The sequence below is a fragment of the Gymnoscopelus microlampas genome (genome assembly GCF_963454915.1).
Source record: "Gymnoscopelus microlampas genome assembly, chromosome: 9".
Lineage (NCBI taxonomy): Eukaryota > Metazoa > Chordata > Actinopteri > Myctophiformes > Myctophidae > Gymnoscopelus > Gymnoscopelus microlampas.
The window spans coordinates 27,004,520-27,023,329 of NC_139946.1; the positions used below are offsets into that span (position 1 = coordinate 27,004,520).

The 18,810-nt window shown below is 39.8% G+C and overlaps 1 protein-coding gene across 1 annotated transcript in view; it reads left to right on the forward strand.

Annotated features, from left to right (window-relative positions):
- gabrb3 (gamma-aminobutyric acid type A receptor subunit beta3) overlaps positions 1-18,810 on the forward strand; it is a gene marked incomplete at both ends in the record, with an annotated part of 103,219 nt that overhangs the window by 82,954 nt on the left and 1,455 nt on the right. Inside the window, 5 exons of the mRNA XM_084067848.1 lie at positions 24-244; positions 2,688-2,770; positions 4,048-4,185; positions 7,432-7,584; positions 17,926-18,170. Of these exons, the coding sequence (XP_083923974.1) occupies positions 24-244; positions 2,688-2,770; positions 4,048-4,185; positions 7,432-7,584; positions 17,926-18,170 (840 nt within the window). The remainder of the gene's footprint in view (positions 1-23; positions 245-2,687; positions 2,771-4,047; positions 4,186-7,431; positions 7,585-17,925; positions 18,171-18,810) is intronic.

Below are 18,810 nucleotides of genomic sequence, written 5' to 3' on the forward strand. Positions count from 1 at the left end.
CTGTGTTCTCCTTTGGTCCATAGGATTACACGCTGACTATGTACTTCCAGCAGTACTGGAGAGATAAGAGGTTAGCCTACGCTGGGATCCCTCTCAACCTGACGCTAGACAACAGGGTGGCAGACCAGCTCTGGGTCCCTGACACCTACTTCCTCAACGACAAGAAGTCCTTTGTGCATGGTGTTACAGTTAAGAACCGCATGATTCGACTCCACCCGGACGGTACCGTTCTCTACGGACTAAGGTGAGTACAAACGCTGCAGCTAGACTCCCACGGATGCTCTCCCGTTGAAACCACCATATTTTGATTGTTGTGATTTTCCTTCTGGGCATTTTCTGAGACAAAACCTGTCCCTTGTATGGCTATGAGTAATCTGAGTTCCCAGAAGTTTTCGCCAGCTCTCGCATACAAACGGGAGTGGCGAGGAACTTCTGGGCCAGAGCCCTGGTATTTGTGGGCGGAATGTAACTTACGCTCAGAATCTGAGCGGACACGCCTCTTACCGGTCTGAGAGCTGTGCAACTCGTCTAAAAAGTCCGACGAGAGGCAAACAGCAGTACACAACAATGGCGGCCGCAATTTCTCAAGGGGAAATTGCTTCCCGTCGCTCCTATTTACATGCAACACCCACTGCATGTGGATCCCGCCCCCTTTTCTTCATTGGCTGTTGATTTGAATCAGAACGCAGTGGCCGCGCCCCTGTTGTTCAGGCTTTGAGCCGAAGCCTCCCAGACTAGGGCGGCTATGAGTAACCTCACTGGACAGGAAATGGAACGGTATGTAATCCAATACAGTGAATGTACCAGTATGTTTTGGGCAAGTTACATTATAGCTGCATTTTAATGCAATTCAAAGCACAGATTTATTTAAAAAGTTTAAAATGGTCCCGGGTGAACTGACCCAGACCGCTGGCCTAGAGGTCCGGGCACCTAGGCTGCAATGCAGATTGACGACCTGCTGTGTTCACTCCCCGTCTCTCTCTCCCCATGTCCTGTCAATATACTGTATACTATCAATAAAAGCAGAAAAAGCCCCAAAAAATCTAAAAAGGAAGCTATTGAAAGTACAGTGGTCTATATTTATATGCAATATGGCCAATGCTGTGAATGGAAGATGACATGCATTGATGCCGGTATAATTTGTTCACGTTCTGAACATGCATGTTCCCTGTTCTAGGGTTGAGTGTCTCTCCAATGTTGTCTGCCAGTTACTTTTACCACTGTCTGCCTTAAAACAAAAACATGATTGCACTGGACCGCCCATGCTCCTTTCAAAATGAATAGTCAGGGTCAGAAACAATCCTTATGATGCAGGAATGATATTTCTGCTGCCGCAGTACCTCTGAAAGAACAGCAACACTTGTATCAAATTATATTGTGTGTATATCATATTAACCACAAGTACCGCAGTGCAATAACGTATAGAAGAAACAACAGAGATATCGAGGCAGATTTTATCAATCGATTGAAAAAATATAGTGTTTTATTTGCTTCTTTTTTAGAGGCATTAAGGACGTAATTCTCATGATTTTATGGTAATGTACTGCGGCTCAGCCATGTGTGTGTAGAAACTACCGCTTGGCTTCTCAGTACAACAAGCCCTCAAACCCAATTAAGTTTAATTTGCAGACAATCTGCTTTTCAATCTTAAATGCCACTGCATTGCCAAAATGTGCATTTAAAAGTACAATGCGTAGCAGAGAATACAATGAAGTAATAGTAATGTGTTAATACAATTATGTGCATTTAGTAATTATGTTAGTTCACTATAATCTGTGGATGGCTGTGCTCTAAGATGATGATCAAGCAGTCTTGAGAACTGTTAAGCTATAACAGAATCACTTAAAATCTACTATGCAGATAAAAGGATAGACATTGGGTCAATAACGCTTTCATCTCCTACTGTAGATAGCATTTCTCACTCTCAGACTATAGTACTGTAAACCAAGAGTTAGCTTAGTTTATTTTTTATTATTTATTTATTTTTCAACAATAGAACATAGAAGCCCAGTGATAAAAATACATTAACCATAGAAACATTACAATGCGTTGGAGAGATTAGTGTAGGCCTTATAAAAACAAGGATAGCTTTAATTATGCTAAGGACACAATTGCTGTGAGATCATTGGTTTACTATAGGCTGTTAATGCAGCCCTAATCACAGTGACGCCTACTCTAGGTAAGCCTGAAGTGAAGGGGCAGGTGGATGTGTTGGACATTCAATATGGGTGTTAGGGCTGGGCAATTAAAGGTAGGGTAAGCAATATGTTTTGGTTAAAAAGGTTAAATCTCTAAATTATGATAGTAAACACTGCTATAGAGTGTTTGTTCAGTAGCAGGGGTTTCTGCGTCTCTCCACAAGAAAATACATTTCCAAGTAGGTGGCCAATCGTGTGTGTATATATATATATATATATATATATATATATATATATATATATATATATATATATATATATGTAAATAATCAACAAATCGACACAAAAAAAACTTCTTATAGATTTTTATTTAATTTATTTCTGTCTTTCTCAATGTTGTGTAGGTTAAAAGAAGCACATTTCTGTGCTGATATATTCCCTTTTCATTTTACAGGGGGTTGTTCCCGCAGTATGATGTAAATCAAATCGTAAAGCAATAATTTCCTCCAGATGATGTGTACTTCTCTCTTGGGTTTGTCTATAATTCAGAATCACAACCACAGCAGCCTGCATGATGGATCTGAGGAGATACCCACTGGATGAGCAGAACTGCACTTTGGAAATCGAGAGCTGTAAGTTAAAAGCCCAGTTTATGACTCAAACTAAAATAAAATAAATAAATAAATAAAAATTATGATATACTTTGCCATGGGTGAAGGGAGTGATAAAAGGATATTGGACATTGAGGTTGATTAATGTTATCAGCCCTTGGGGTGATACGGCAGTAGTTGACCAGTCAGTGCCAGCCAAAGTGCCACCGTCTGCTGAACTGTCACCTTGAGTGACCTCACTGCAGAAGGAACTCAGCATGTCAAACATCGCCGCCACAGTATACTGCATTGCTCAAATGCTATTTTCTCATTGTACTGTATGTGTGACTAAATACGTTTGTGATGAACAAAATATCACCTGGCCATTCATTGTCACCCTCTGTGACGATGAAAGTACAGGTCATCATAGCAATGACAAATGCCTAGGGGCAACGGCAAATGCCTGGGTGATAATCTACAGTATAAACTGTGGCTGTTTTGTACAGAGGACAATGCAGACATTACAGCTATTGTGCCAATGAAGAGTGATTTTAGTTAGACAGTAAGCACCAACACACAAGGACGGAGTCACTGGTCTGGGTTTTATGATTTTTAATAACTTCTTTGGCCATCCTTGTTCTCAACACACTTGCCCTCATAAAGCTGTCGATGGTCATGGAATCCTCGAAAGTGGTGTTTGTCAGATTGTGTGCCAACAAGGTCAGACACACCCTCAATTTGTCGCTGTCGGGTGGAAACCTTGTATGTCCAACACTATTTTCAGGAAATGGAAAAAATAACTTGTGTTCCAATGAAGTTATTTAGTCACAAGCTCTTGTTAGTACTTTTCATTGGTTAAATATTTGACTTAACCATATTCAACTTACAAAATGTTACAATAAAAAAATATATATTAAAAAACTAAAATAGCCAAGCAAAACATTGTCCCGCAGTATGTGTCACATCAAAACGTATAGTGGGCTTGTAGATCCGATATTTTTTGCTACTTCCACACGACACTGTCATAAAACAAAGTATAAAAGATGCCATTCATTTATGATAAAACATGAAAATAATGTGGAGATACAAGGTTTCTGCATGACAGTGACGATTTACATGTCACATGTACCCAGCCTTTGTGATTCATGGGACTTAATCACATGTGACACATTAGGACATGAAATGTCACTCCAGCATTGGTGTGAATGACAACACATTAGTCATGTTATCTTCTTGCTAACAAAGTGACAGGGCAGTGCTTACCCTCTAAACGTGAGTCATGTCTTTGACTGGGATGTGTGCATCACCCTCACCCACAGACGGCTACACGACGGATGACATTGAGTTCTACTGGAAAGGAGGGGACAACGCGGTGACGGGGGTGACCCGCATCGAGCTCCCACAGTTCTCCATTGTGGACTACAAGCTGGTCTCCAAGAACGTGGTCTTCTCAACTGGTATGTTCAATGAAGAGAGACGCTAATTAATTAGCTGTATGAATTCAATTGTTTAAAGCTGAAATCCTTTTTCAGTGAATACAAGTTTACGGCCGAGTAGCCAATGTTACTACAATAATAACAATAATAATAACACAACTTTTACAGTTTTAGTTGGTCTACATGCTCTTATATTGACACATTTAGATAGATAGTTATAGATACATAGAAAGATAGATAGATAGATAGATACCGGTAGATAGATAGATACCAGTAGATAGATACCGGTAGATAGATAGATAGATTTTTTTTACAATATTCATTGTCGATTGAGAGGGGGGTGGGTCGAATTATCCCTGAACTGCATGTTGAGTCTAATGACATTCAACTCTGCTGTGGAACCTCCACACTCCCAACAGTTGCACGCGAGGGAGGTGCTCGAATGTAATGAGTTTTGCCAAAGTTCGCTGTGAAGGCCATGATCATATAGCTGTCCTCAGCTTTGCCTGTGTTCCCATGAGGGCCTTCTTATAATTTATTTCAAAAGGCTCATCTCATTACAAAATTTGCATCCTCCACCAGCCTCTCACTGCAACACTAGAACTGGGAATATGAATGGAGAGGCAATTACCCGTCTGTTTATTCAAGCTGTTGGAAGAAAAGGAGGTAGTGGTAGCAGGGGGATTGGGTGTACTTGATAAAGGATATATTATATTCATATGGGAGAAGAGCAGAAGCATAAATGATTCCCTTGTGATGCTTGTGATGCGCGACTCAGAGGCATCACAATAATGATTATTCCCACTGCTGGACTAATGATGTATGGAAAATGGATTTTGGGCTTGAACGCGATGTCGTGCTCAAGTGACCTGAGAGAGCAGTGTTGGTTCGTTTTACCACCAGAGGTTCAAAGGAGGAGACTTTCAAATGCCTTGACTTTGTGTTTCTGAGGTGTCAATAGACACAGAGGTGGGTGTGTGTGTACTCAGTCACATTATAGAAGCTTGCCAGGATTGGACCTCTAAAGCCAAGACATCAACTTGTTTTTAAGATTCATGAAAAGGACAGCTTTAACCAATTTTAGCTTTAAAGGGGGGAGCTTTAAGATTTTGCACTGTAATAAAGTTGGGGCATTAGACTTTTTGAAAAAAAAATCTTAAAACTAGAATGCACTGGCAAAGTATGATGACTGTAAGTCTGAATGGACTATATCATATTTTAGCAAAAGATCTCACAGATTGACACCATTCATTTTTTTAGTCTAATTAAAAAGGGGACATTATATTCTTTGCATTGAAAAAAGCCAGGGGGGGTTGCTTTACCTTTTTCAGCATGAAAAACATGGTTTTCTCTATCCCTGCTTGCCTCATCTACCTCAACATAATAAGTCAACATAATGCCACCCCGGGCATAGAACCCCCGGTGCAACGTTGGTGTTTATATTACAGTCAACAACAACAACCCTTACTTCTTGGTGTTGTAGTTCTACAACTGCAGTTATATAATAATACACTTTATTTATATAGCACAGTTCTTAACAAGGTTATACAGAGTGCTTCACAGAAGAAAAGAAAATAACAGCACAAATAAAAGCAAAACAGATGAAATAAAGCACACAAATGAAACAAATAAAAACCAACACAGGGAATAGCAGATTAAAATTAAACAAATAGAAACATTAAACAATAAAAGCTGGGATATAGAAATAACTAGCTGAGCTGGTTAGCCGATCACAGTCAATAAATACTTTATGTAATTTCGAGTGAGGCCATTTAAAGCTTTAAAGGCGATCAGTATAATTTTGAAATCAATACGAAATAATGCTGGCAGGCAGCCAGTGTAAGTTGGCTAAAGCAGGATTAATGTGTTTGTATTTCTTTGTGCCTGTTCAAATTCGGGCTGCAGCATTCTGCACTAGTTGGAGTTGGTGAAGGAAGCTCTGACTGTGCATTAAGTGCATTACAGCTAGTCCAGGTGGGAAAAAATAAAAGCATGATTGACTTTATGCAAATCAGTAGGACGCAAGAATGATCTAATTTTATAAATGTCCTTTAGCTGAAGGAAGCACTGGACAACGTTCTTAATGTATCAGCATCAAAAATGTAGAGTAGTCACCTCACTTCTATATATCAGTAGGTCATTAGAGAGCTTCATGTCTCTGTGCTGTGGCGAGCTAAAAAAAAATCTTGTGCATGTTAAATTTCATACAGTATGGTTTGTGTCTCTTGATGCAATGTGCTTTTAGTGCCAACTCTTACCTCACGTCGCATGGGCAATACCAATGACCAGTGAGTGAGTGAGTGAGTGATGCATGGTCATTAGTCCAGGGGCCAAGACATATTTTGGTACCACCTAAGGTGACCGTAAAGTTTTTGTATTTTTGTCTTCCTACATGTCTCTAGTTTATATTTTGGTATGATAACCCTTCCAATCTTGTAGCTTAATGGCAGTTATCACTACCTACCGGCTAATGTATCCGGTAGGAGACACAAAGTAGAATCTTTGTGTCTCCTACCCCCGGCATCAAATTATTGCGACAAAAAATATATATATCCATGTATTCAAGGCTTCATGGGGTGTGCAATTGATAACTTCTCAGATTTTTGGTGTTTGCAAAAAGACTGCTTTCCATAAGCTTGTAAAAGTTGACCCTCCTTCGGTCTGGGGTGGTCATAGCTGAATGGGTAGAGAGTCCCCCTGAAAAACTTAAAGGAGGAGTTCACCCAAAAAAATATTTATTTTCTATCAATTGCACACCCCATGAAGCCTTGAATACATGGATATATTTGTTTTTTGTCGCAATAATTTGATGCCCGGGGTAGGAGACACAAAGATTCTACTTTGTGTCTCCTACCGGATACATTAGCCGGTAGGTAGTGATAACTGCCATTAAGCTACAAGATTGGAAGGGTTATCATACCAAAATATAAACTAGAGACATGTAGGAAGACAAAAATACAAAAACTTTACGGTCACCTTAGGTGGTACCAATTTGTGTTGAATATCAGTGCTGGCCCCTGGACTACATGTGGGGCTGCTCTTGTCAGCTTCACATTGTGTACTCTGAGACATTTTCTATACTTGTTGTCATCGCTCCCTCAAGGCTAAGTTATTGCAATTTGGACCCCACTTACTTGTTTCCATGGCAATGAAGCCAGTTCACGTGGCCATTGCCCTAGGAGCTGAAGAAAAATGCAAGATATAGCTGTGTTTCTCTCAAAGTAAAAAGGGATGTTTCCTCTTGTCTCTCTCCTTGCTTCTCCACAGGTTCCTATCCACGATTGTCTCTGAGCTTCAAGCTGAAGAGAAACATAGGATACTTCATCCTCCAGACCTACATGCCATCTATCCTGATCACCATCCTCTCCTGGGTATCCTTCTGGATCAACTATGATGCCTCTGCTGCCAGGGTGGCATTAGGTATGATATGGACCAGTGCTTTGCATAGGGTGACCATATTTTCAAACACCCAAACCCCTTAAATGAACGCAAATAGTCATGCATGTCATGCATGATCGTGCACACAAATTAATTTACCTGCACGTTCATGCATGTGTGTACACCATAGGTTTTTTCATCAGGATGGGGGACAATTAATTGCTTTAACCACTTAAACCCTACAGCATATACTTAGTTGACCGGAGTAGAATATATAGAATATATATCTAACTGTTCCTCATTTTTATCGGGACCTCCTGGACCTCTTTGGTCCCCGGACCCCACTTTAAGAACCACTGACTTAAAGGATAAGCTTGTTTTGATCGTCTCGATTGATTATAATCAAAACGTTGTCACTTATTGTATAGATTTAAATACAGTAATCAAATTACTTTTCAGCCATGCAGCTGTCCACTACGAGGTTATATTTAATGATAATTTAATTATGTATTAACACATTGCCTGCCAGAGTTTTTTCAGATTTTTAGCTGTTGCCTGCCAGGGTTTTGCCATGTTTTTGGTACCTGTTCGCGTAGCCACAGATTTTTTTCCTCCAGTATGATTGATCCCCAGATGGTTTCTAATCACAGATGAGATTCAGGTGTGGTTTCACAAATGTCAACGAGGTCATTTTGACCTCGTTGACATGTTTGGTTGATGTTTCAATATAGCTCAAAAGCAGTAGTTTTAAACCAAAAAACAAAGTGAATTGTTTGTCCGTTTGAATTTTAACATTGAAGTGAATGGAGCAGCAAATCTTCGAACATTTTTAGCTCCTAATCTGTTCATAATTCGACAAGGGTTGAAATTATAAAAAAATAAAAAAAAATAAAAAAAAATTTTTTTTGAAAAAAATTTTTTTTTTTTTCCTTTTTTCCAAAGACGTATATATACGTCTTTGGCAGACAACAGCTGATAATTAAAAGACGTATATATACGTCTTTGGCAGCTAATGTGTTAAAAACAAATTAAAAAATTAAAATAAAAAACAGTGATTTTCTTTTACAATATATCAAGCTGTCAAACTATTGTTACATCGAAAAATTGCTTTACATGATGTGTATCTTTTTTTATTTTTTTTTATTTTTACTTTTATTTTTAGCGTGTTGTCAAGGCTCTGTGTGGGTCCTTGGCACTAGGGGCTCCTTCTTCAACTGCACAGATAGAGGCAGCGTTCTGACTGAGACAGAGCTACTGTACTACTGTGACACACTAGCACACTGGTTTTCAACCCTTTTCATATCAAGGTCCATTATTTATTCGGCATTTGAGCCACGGATTCACCATTTGATGAGATTTTGCCTCTCAGACCCAAAACGTAAAATACTTTGTTGTCCACAATTCCACAATTATGTCCACAATTCCATGTTGTATTGATGTTGGTACCATTTGGTTTCATTTTACGCTCTCAAAATCTGAATGTTTTGCCAATTATTTGGGGGCCCACTTGAGGATCCTCACGGCCCACCGGTGGCCACAGGTTGAGAATCGCTGCCCCAAGCCAACTCCATTGATCTCGGCTGGAACGGTGACCTTAATGAAAACCCCCATGCAATGTCTTTGCACTATCATGAGCGCCGTCGCTTTCAATTGCAGTGTTCCTTAACCCATTCAATTCAGGAACGCATCTGTGTCATTTCAGATGTCTTTGACTATTCAAAAATAGCAGATCTTCAAGCTCATAGCGAGCGAGCTTGTAGATCGGCTATTTCTTTGAAAAATCGTGAAAAGTTGTGCAAATCTTTGAATGTTTTTTAAAGCGAACATTTTCAACTCAAATCATGGCTTCTGGGAAATGTTCTACAAATGTCTTCTAAATCCTACATTTTCTAAACTTATGCTGCTATATATCAGTGGTTCTCAAACCTTTTTCATGTCAAGGACCACCCAAAATTATATGTATTTGTCCGTGGACAATTTATATATAATATATTAAAAGATTTGCACACATTTTCACGATTTCTTAGCAGATCTATAAACTCACAGCACGGTGCCGCGCTATGAGCTTGTAGATCTGCTATTTTTCTATAGCCAAAGAAATCTAGTGACACAGATGCGTTCCCGGATAGGATGGGTTAAAAGCTCAGGTGCGTGTCCCTGGTGCATCAACGATGGATGTAGTACATTTAGAGAGATCTAGTTAGAAGATAGGGAGGCCCCTCCACAAGTCCACACAAGTCCTCTCTGGGGGGGACAGGCATGCGGTGGACTCTGATTTACAAGCTCTAATGTATCACCACTCGCTGAGACACACAGAGAGATCAATGCAGTTAGAATGCAATTCCACTTACTGTACTCTCCAAATTTAATCACAGGGGAGGCTATTCCTCAATTGCTCTACTGCCCCCTCTGCATTTGGTTACCTACTATTCCCTAGGTCTATGCTCTACCGCAGGGGTTCCCAAACCTTTTAGAGTCCCAAAAAGATCAATTTGGTGTCTCTCCACGACCCAAACTTACAAAAATACATGAATTTTACTTAGATTTATTTAGTAATTTTAATTTAATTTCTTTGAATAAAATATATCAGGAAATGTAAAAAGGGGATATTTACTTATGACCCATAAAAATGGGTCCACGACCCAAAAAATCTGGGGTAAACTGCTCTACTGTCTGCTGTCTCTATGATGGTATGAGAGTCACAGCCAGGTAAAGCTGAAATTACAGGAATCCCCATAAAGTTGCATGTCCAAGCAATGTGTGATTATACTTCAGGTGGGGTATTCAATCAGTTAGAATTCAGGAAAATTGTGCTTCATTTGATTCACTACAGAATCAACCTCAAATACACTTGATAGCCTTTAGACAGATCAAATCTTTCAGAAACATGTCCTATATACTGTATCTTGTAATGTATTACCGTATCAATGTTTTATGTGAGAGTTGTCCCTATATGTGTAGATCTCTTTACAGAAATTGCTTATCACTGACAACATTTGTTTTTCCTTCTTTCTTTTTTTTGACATAGTCCAGTGAGTCTGTTTTGGGGTTTGATGAGTAACCCATTTATCCTCTTAACGCCGAAAGAGCTCTTGGTTTTGTTTTGGAGAAATCAATGCCACGTAGAGTACAGTACTCCTGTGCTCTTCACACCCACACACATGCAGTGCAACACTTTAGGTTTATGTAAGTGAGAATGGACAGAAATAAACAGGCTGTGAGCCATGATGGAGCCAGGTAAATACAGTTTGTGTTGATGCTACATGTTATTAGGGGCCAAGCACGGAAGATGCATGCTGTAGGCACCACCTATTGTAATTGTAGTTCTTCATACTAAGTATGGTTCTACGCATGACAATGTCCATCTGTCCCAATGTCCTCCACTTTGCGCCCAAATATCATCCTAACTCTTGTATGGATTGTCATGGAATTTGCTGTGCACCTTCATGCTCCCGGCAGACTACTGGTTTTAGTGACCCCACAGCTTTTCTTTTAGCGCCACCCTTAGGCCAAAAAAAATATTTTTGTATCTCAAAATTGAATGGTGGATGGTCATTTTAATAGCTGACCACCTTCATTCTCCCAGGGGGATGAATCCTACTGATTCTGGGAACTCCATGTCCAGTTAAGTGCCCTAGTGGTGAGAGTGTCCACCCTGGGCCTGGCATTCATTCCCCGGCTGAATCATACAAAGACTATAGAGATCGTTCCCAATGCCTCCCTGTGACATAATGTTACTAGAGTCATGTCCAGGAGCCCATAGACAGAGAGGGCCCGCCAACAATATGCTGGGTTAAGAACGGCCCGTTTCGAGTGATTCAGAAAAAGTAGAACTTGTGTTAAATTATACATTAAATTGGTGTCATTTGTTATACTATGCCCTCCAAAAGACAAACCCATATCCGTCATGTTTTTTTTTCTGTAATACAAAATGATATACTTATACAGTACTTACATTTGTGTAATATATGCAATGACGATTGCTGGGTAATATGTACTGTATGTTGTGAGAAGATGAAACGATATAGCTAGTTTAGGCGCAAAATGTGAACATCAAGACTGACATGCTGCCTTTCAAACATAAAAGCAGCAGTAAGACCAGACAAGAAAGAATAGAACAGGAGGAGAAAGTAGCAAAGCTCCCTAAATTGGATTCCTTTTTTTTATAGCAGCAATGCAGTAGTTCAGCTGGCATCAGCATTACTGCCCTCAGTTATGTGGCACCAACCATACAGCAGGTAACTTTAGGATAGCAAGCTAGACAGAACATCATGATGGATGCATTTTGTCACTGTCGGGCAGAAGCCTTGTATCTCCATTTTTCAACTTTGCATGTTTTGTTTTTGGAAATTACTACCCTGCTTTGCTGTAAGACAGTGGAACGCAAAAACTAGCGAAAATAGACGATCTGCGCTTGTAGATAGGCAATTTCTGCTAGTTTTGGAAAATGTTGAAAGTAAGAGTGAAAGTGGTTACTGAAAGGGTGTCTGTGGGTTTTTATAAATATTGAACCAATGAAAAGTATTTACAAGAGCTTGTGAGTAAATTATAACTACATTAGATCCATTGGAACACAGGTTATTACCAGCTTGCGAGCTGGTCTAAGAAGAGACTGATCAACTACTCAACACTTTCTAGCGACCTTTTCCTCATTGGCTGTCCTTTACTCCTTTAAGCCAATGGGGATACTTTCCCATACTCTGAACGGGCGGTCTCGTCCTCCCAAGCTATGGCGGTCTAGCAGTATTGCCAGATTGTGCAAGAGAAATAAGTGTGTGTGCATGCATGTGTGTGTTTGAGTGCGTGTGCGTGTGCGCATGCATGTGTCGTGTGCAATTAACTAGTGTGCACTAGGGCCCATCATAATAGCATGCATTGGGGCCTGTTGTAACTAGTTTACGCCACTGAATCTGTTTGGCTTATGACAAGGTGGAGGAATGCAAGTTTTGCATCACTTAACAAAAAAAAACGAAAGATTAAAACAATGTTACCAATAAGAAGTCCCTGCGTAAAATACAATGGCCACCATTTATTTTGTTTTTATGATTTTCACAAAAATTGTTGTGTGGCAGCTAAGGGGGGCCCTCTTTATACGTTACCCACATACAGTATTTTGGTCATACCCCACGGCTGAATATGGGAAATATGTGGTAAACAGTTAGTGATACACCAATCATTAATGTTTCTCTGATTTGTGTTATTTTATACACGTGATTGTCTTATAATCCATTTTTTAATGCTGTTGGCTACTGAACGGATGCACTGGAGCAGCTGGGGTTGAGGGGCCCTGCCTTGCTCACGGGCATCACTCAATTTTAATAGATTTATTTGAAATCAACAAAACAGCAATGTGTATCAGAAACAACCTTATTGTCACATCGATAACAGGTGTAAAAGAGTGGGTGCAATTATATTTTGTCTAAGCTCTCAATATTGCAGTTATAGGAAGAGTTATAATATGGAAGAATAGAGTCAGAATAGGGGCATAGCATTGCGACGCATTGTGAGCTATGACAAAGTATACAATACATAGGCCAATAATTTATGAAAACACAAAAAGATCAAATATGGAGATACAAGGTTTCTGCCCGCCAGCGGCGATATATCCTTGCAGTTGATGAAAGCAGCCCATGGTTTGGCCTTGGATATTGAAGTGCGGTGTTCTCTACTAATGAGGCGAGGGAATTCAAAAGGAGATGACTCCATATTAGAGACAGGGTCTTTGCCAAACCGTTCTATGCCTGCAATGTTATACCAATTGCTTTTTAATTAAAGTTGCAATTAAAGAGACACGTTTTGTTTAGCCCAGCAAGATAGATCTCCGCTACACATTCTAGCATGGAGGAATGTGACCTCTCATTTCACCCAATCATATTCACTCCACGCTTGAGTGGTGTGACTCATTGGCTGGTAAATAATTTGAATTCAAACCTCGGGACGTGACACACAGCAAAATCCTCAGTGTTCATTTAACTCTGAGACTCTGAGAGTTAAATTAAGATTTAGATTTGATTGTGCAGCCAACCTTATGCATGGAGTTACATATCAACAGAGAGACCCATGATTTACTCAAGGTTCAACATGGTCTGATCCTCTGCCCCTTCTGGCCATGTTCTTTAGCCCTGGACATGTACTGTGTGGGAGCCAAGTTCGAATATTGTGTTTATTATATTAATAACTGCTTATTTTGTGATTTGTATTTTTGCCTAAGCGGTTCATGTTTATCAAAGTTTATGATTGTTAAATAAGCTAAGTTAAAAAGGGTTAAATAAGTTTAATTTGTTTAATTCATGATGCTTCTGTAGGTTAAAAACAATGCTGTTACTGTAGTTTTAAGAAGAGAGCTCATGTTGTGTAACTGAGAAGTTAATTGACAATTGCTAACACCTGAGTGTGCCCAGGGCAGTGCTGATTGACATTTGCTAACACCTGAGTGTGCCCAGGGCAGTGCTGATTAGGATTTATATCACCTGTGTGTGTTTTGTAGTGCTGTGCAGATTCAGTTGAGGAGGAGTTCACCCAAAAAAATACTAATTTTCTATCAATTACACACCCCATGAAGCCTTGATTTCATGGATTTATTTTTGTTTTTGTGGCATTCTTAAAGGGTTAGTTCAGATTTTTTTAGTATTTTATGTAGGAAATACTTACCATTAATGTAGTGGTTGCAAAGGTATTAATTGATTGCCCGAGTCCCGTGGTCAGAGTTATGGTCCGTTTCTGATAAATATGAAGTAGTTCCGGTAGATTAGTAGATTTGGTGGGGGCCGCTCATTAAAAATAAATAAATAAGAAAAAATAGCGTAATTTGTATTGTTGACCCATTTCTACCATATAGAGCAGGTTTCGTTCAATTTCGACCCCTCTGTCACATGGTACTAATGTTTGTGTCAAGAATCACTGCGCCGCGGCAGCCTACTCACGCACAAAATATATGACACAAAAAATAGTACCATGTGACAGAGGGGTCGAAATTGAACGAAACTTGCTCTATATGGTAGAAATAGGTCAACAATACAAATGACGCTAGTTTTTTAAATTTATTTATTTTTAATGAGCGGCCCCCACCAAATCTACTAATCTACCGGAACTACATTCATATTTATCAGAAACGGACCATAACTCTGACCACGGGACTCGGGCAATCGATTAATACCTTTGCAACCACTACATTAATGGTAAGTATTTCCTACAGAAAATACTCAAAAAATCTGAACTAACCCTTTAAGACACTAATTTGATGGCCGTGTGTATTTCCGGTAGGAGACACAAATAATCTACTTTGTGTCTCCTACCGGATACATTAGCCGGTAGGAGACGGGAATCAAATTATTAGCTTAGGAATGCGACAAAAACAAAAAAGAATCCATGGATTCAAGGCTTCATAGGGTGTGCAATTGATAGAAAATAAGTCATTTTTTGGGTGAACTCCTCCTTTAAAGGAGGTCAGAGCGACTAACACCTGAGTGTGCCCAGGGCAGTGCTGATTGACATTTGCTAACACCTGAGTGTGCCCAGGGCAGTGCTGATTAGGATTTATATCACCTGTGTGTGTTTTGTAGCGCTGTGCAGATTCAGTTGATGCTTAAAGGAGGTCAGAGCGACACAGTTTTTTGACCGTAGTATATCTTTTTGTTTGAGAACTTGCTTTTAGATGACTTTGTAACCAGGGAACACTTTTTGGTTTTGGAATAAATCTTTTGGTGATTATTTTTACTACGGAGTCGTGTGACGTTTTTCTCTCAAGGAATATACACGAGTATAGAAACGTGCCTCTGAATTTCAACCACTCACATATTGCTTTCTCTAAGTTTCGGCTATGGTCTTTGGACATTTAGTTGCGTCCTCTGTTCTTGTTCCTTGTTTGGTTTGTCTTTAGTCTTGTTTCCTTGGGTGTTTTTGTATTGTACAGTATTTTATGCCTTCGGTATTTCTATGTTCAGTCTAGGTCTCTGTTAGTTTCTGTTAGAGTTTCTTCTCCAGGTGTCTTATTTTTAAATGTCTTTCCTGTCTTCCCAAGTAGCTGTTGCCTGTCTTGTCTCACCTGTCCTTTGTTAATTACCCTTTGTGTTTAGCCTGGAATCCAGACTAATTTGCTATGTTTGTTTTTTTCTCACTTCGCTACTCAGTCTTAGCCTGGTAAACCCTCCCTCCGGAAATCTCATTTCAATTCGATTTCAGAAAGGAGTCTGGTCTGAAACGCCTTTCTCCAATAATCGCTCTGCTCGCCGAGCCGACGAGCCTATCAGCGTCGTCGCTCATTGTTCTGTGATTGACAGCGACAGTTGGCCAATCAGGTGGCGAGTTCGAGTGAGCCCGAATGAACCCGAGTGCAGCCTGAGAGCCGCCGAAAAAAGACGAACGGCAGCCATTGTTGTTTGTGCGAGTGCCTTATGAGTGCCTTCACTTCTTACTTTCAGTTTTATAACGCTTTCAAACTTCTTTTTTGAGGCACGGAATTTACTTATAAGATATCGTTTGGATAGAATTTAGTTGTTTAACTTCATATATGTGGTCAATTAATCATGACAGAGCCTATTTAAAAATATAAATTTAGAGAACCGGCAGGGGCGGGGAGTGACACGCATGTATCCCAATAAGGCAACCTATTTTCGGCATGGCCGTCCCAAAAGTCCCGTTGCGTCACATAGTCTGGAGCTCGTCAAATTGAACTGCTCATTGGCTGAAGGGGAAAAACGATCATTGGTTGAAGGGGTTGTCAGTCAACGGTATTACTCCCGCCCAACTCCAGCCCACAGCGATTATTGCAGAAAGGCGTTTCAGACCAGACTCCTTTCTGAAATCGAATTGAAATGAGATTTCCGGAGGGAGGGTTTACCAGGCTAACTCAGTCTGGCCAGGGTCCTATTTGACTCGTATTTACAAACGTCACCAATTACGTAGGCAAGTCAAGAAATGACTTGAGTTTTGGAAAACACTAAATGCCATCTTTTGTTACGTTTTTATTACACAATACTTACCTTTTCAATCCTACACCTGACAAATTATTATGTTATTATATGAAAAAAGTATGAAAAAACTAAAACTAACCCTAAAACTAATAAAAACAAACTAAAACTATTAGCATTTTCAAAAATAAAAACGAATAAAAACTAGCTAATCCGCTCTAAAAACGAATTAAAACTAACTGAATTCGATTTTTTTTCCCAAAGCTAACTAAAAGTAAAACTAAAATGAAAAATCCCAAACTATTATAACCGTGGTCTCCTAGCCCATCCCTGTTTCTAGTTATGTCAATTATACTCCCCTGTGTGTTCAAGTTCTTTGACAGTTCGTAAATGTTGTTACTGTGTTCAGTTTGCTCTTAGTGTATTTCCAGAACTTTATTCTCCTCGTATATTCCTAGAACGTTAAACTCTTAGTATTCCTTGTAACATTCCTTGTCATGTTTTGTCATTTTGGCTCCTAGTTTTTTCTGTTTTTTGGTAATAAAACCCCTTGCATTTAACCTGCTCTGCCTCTTGTCCTGCGATTGGGTCCTATACACCTCCTGTCTTGCACGTTCCGTGACACAACGTTGCATAATTTGTCTCTTAGGGCACAGGTTTTCAAAGTGGGGACAACCAGGGGGTGTCAGGAGGGTCAAGTGGAAAGGAGAGGAAAATAACAAATAAAATAACGTACATTCTTTTCAATTCAAATTCAATAGATTGTTGTGCCACTTTAACCACTTTCAACCTGGAAAGAAATTATAATAATGACATGGCCAAAACTGGCATGCTATTATTGTTAAAATGTTTCCAGAAATGTCAAAAACATTTTCAAACATTTTTGAAAATAGCAAAAATAGCTGATCTACAAGCTCACAACCCATCGCAACGCGTCGTGAGCTGCTAGATTGGCTATTTTCGCAGCCAGACACTATGGCTATTTGGGGGTCCTTGGCATGGATACGTTTGTGAACCCCTGCCTTAGGGAAACATGTCTTGGACATACTGGCTGCCACATAAAACCACAAGGAGAGGATGTGACATCTAGAGCCAGAGATCTATAGTATGTACCAGGTGGTATCACTTCTAGTTTACTTCTGTGGCCAGTTTCATGCATGGGAGAGTTTTAATTGTGTCCTTCTACAACAATCAAAGTAAATATTGTCTCGGGTGGCGTATAGGGTTTAATGAGAACAGACCGTCACTTCAAACCCTATAAAAGGGGATGTTAACTTCAAGCTGTGACATTTATTCTTCATGAGAAATGTGTTAATTAGAGAGGTGTCGGTGAACAGATGAATATTTGGCTTGCACTGAAAGCAATGCAACTTACCACCATGCATCAAATGAACACACTTTTTAAGAAGGTTACACGTTCCGCGCTGTAAAATCCTTCTAGTGACACTTTACGTTGTGCTGTTGTTTCTTTCAGGGATCACCACCGTGCTCACGATGACCACCATTAACACTCATCTGAGAGAGACCCTTCCAAAGATCCCCTACGTCAAAGCTATAGACATGTACCTGATGGGCTGCTTTGTCTTTGTCTTCTTGGCACTGCTGGAGTATGCGTTCGTCAACTATATCTTCTTTGGAAGAGGCCCGCAGATGCAGAAGAAACTCGCTGAGAAGGCTCTCAAAGTAAACAGTGAACGGGACAAATTTGACGGGCCCAGGGTAAGAATTATAGTCACGGTCAAACAAGTTATTTTTGCAGCTGCTAGCAGTGACCATGTTTTGCTGTAAATGGAGTTTAGCTATACTTTTGTCTAAAGAACAATTGAATCTCAGCTAGCGTCTATTAGCAGATCACATGTAATAATGTCTTATTCATTATAGCTTCATTATAAAAGTCTAACCAGATTTGCAGGCCTCAGCTTCAGCACAGAACTAGTATGTGGTTGAAGTCATTCTTCACAATCAGCTATGATGATTGTCTGCCTCCTGATGCTGTTGGCCTTGTTGCGACTGAAGTTCAGATGAAGGGCTTTGTGTTTGTGTCTCTCCTGGCTAGTCTGTTCTGGATGGAGGCAATTGCAAGGCTTCGTCTGTTAGACATTCCAATCAGGTACACAGGCGTCATCACTCACCTGCCGCATCTGTGAACTTCCTGAAACTCTTGAAACTTTGCTGCCACACAAAGTTTCGCCTCCCTGTTGAGCAAAGAAACCTGTTAGGTTGCTGTGTATCAACATGTCATACATTCTATACATTTTTGTCACAACACCCCATCACATACATTAAGCATGTGTCTTCCATTATATTGACTCTCCATTGATTGTTTCTCACTGTTCACTGTTTCAATACTTTAGTGGCT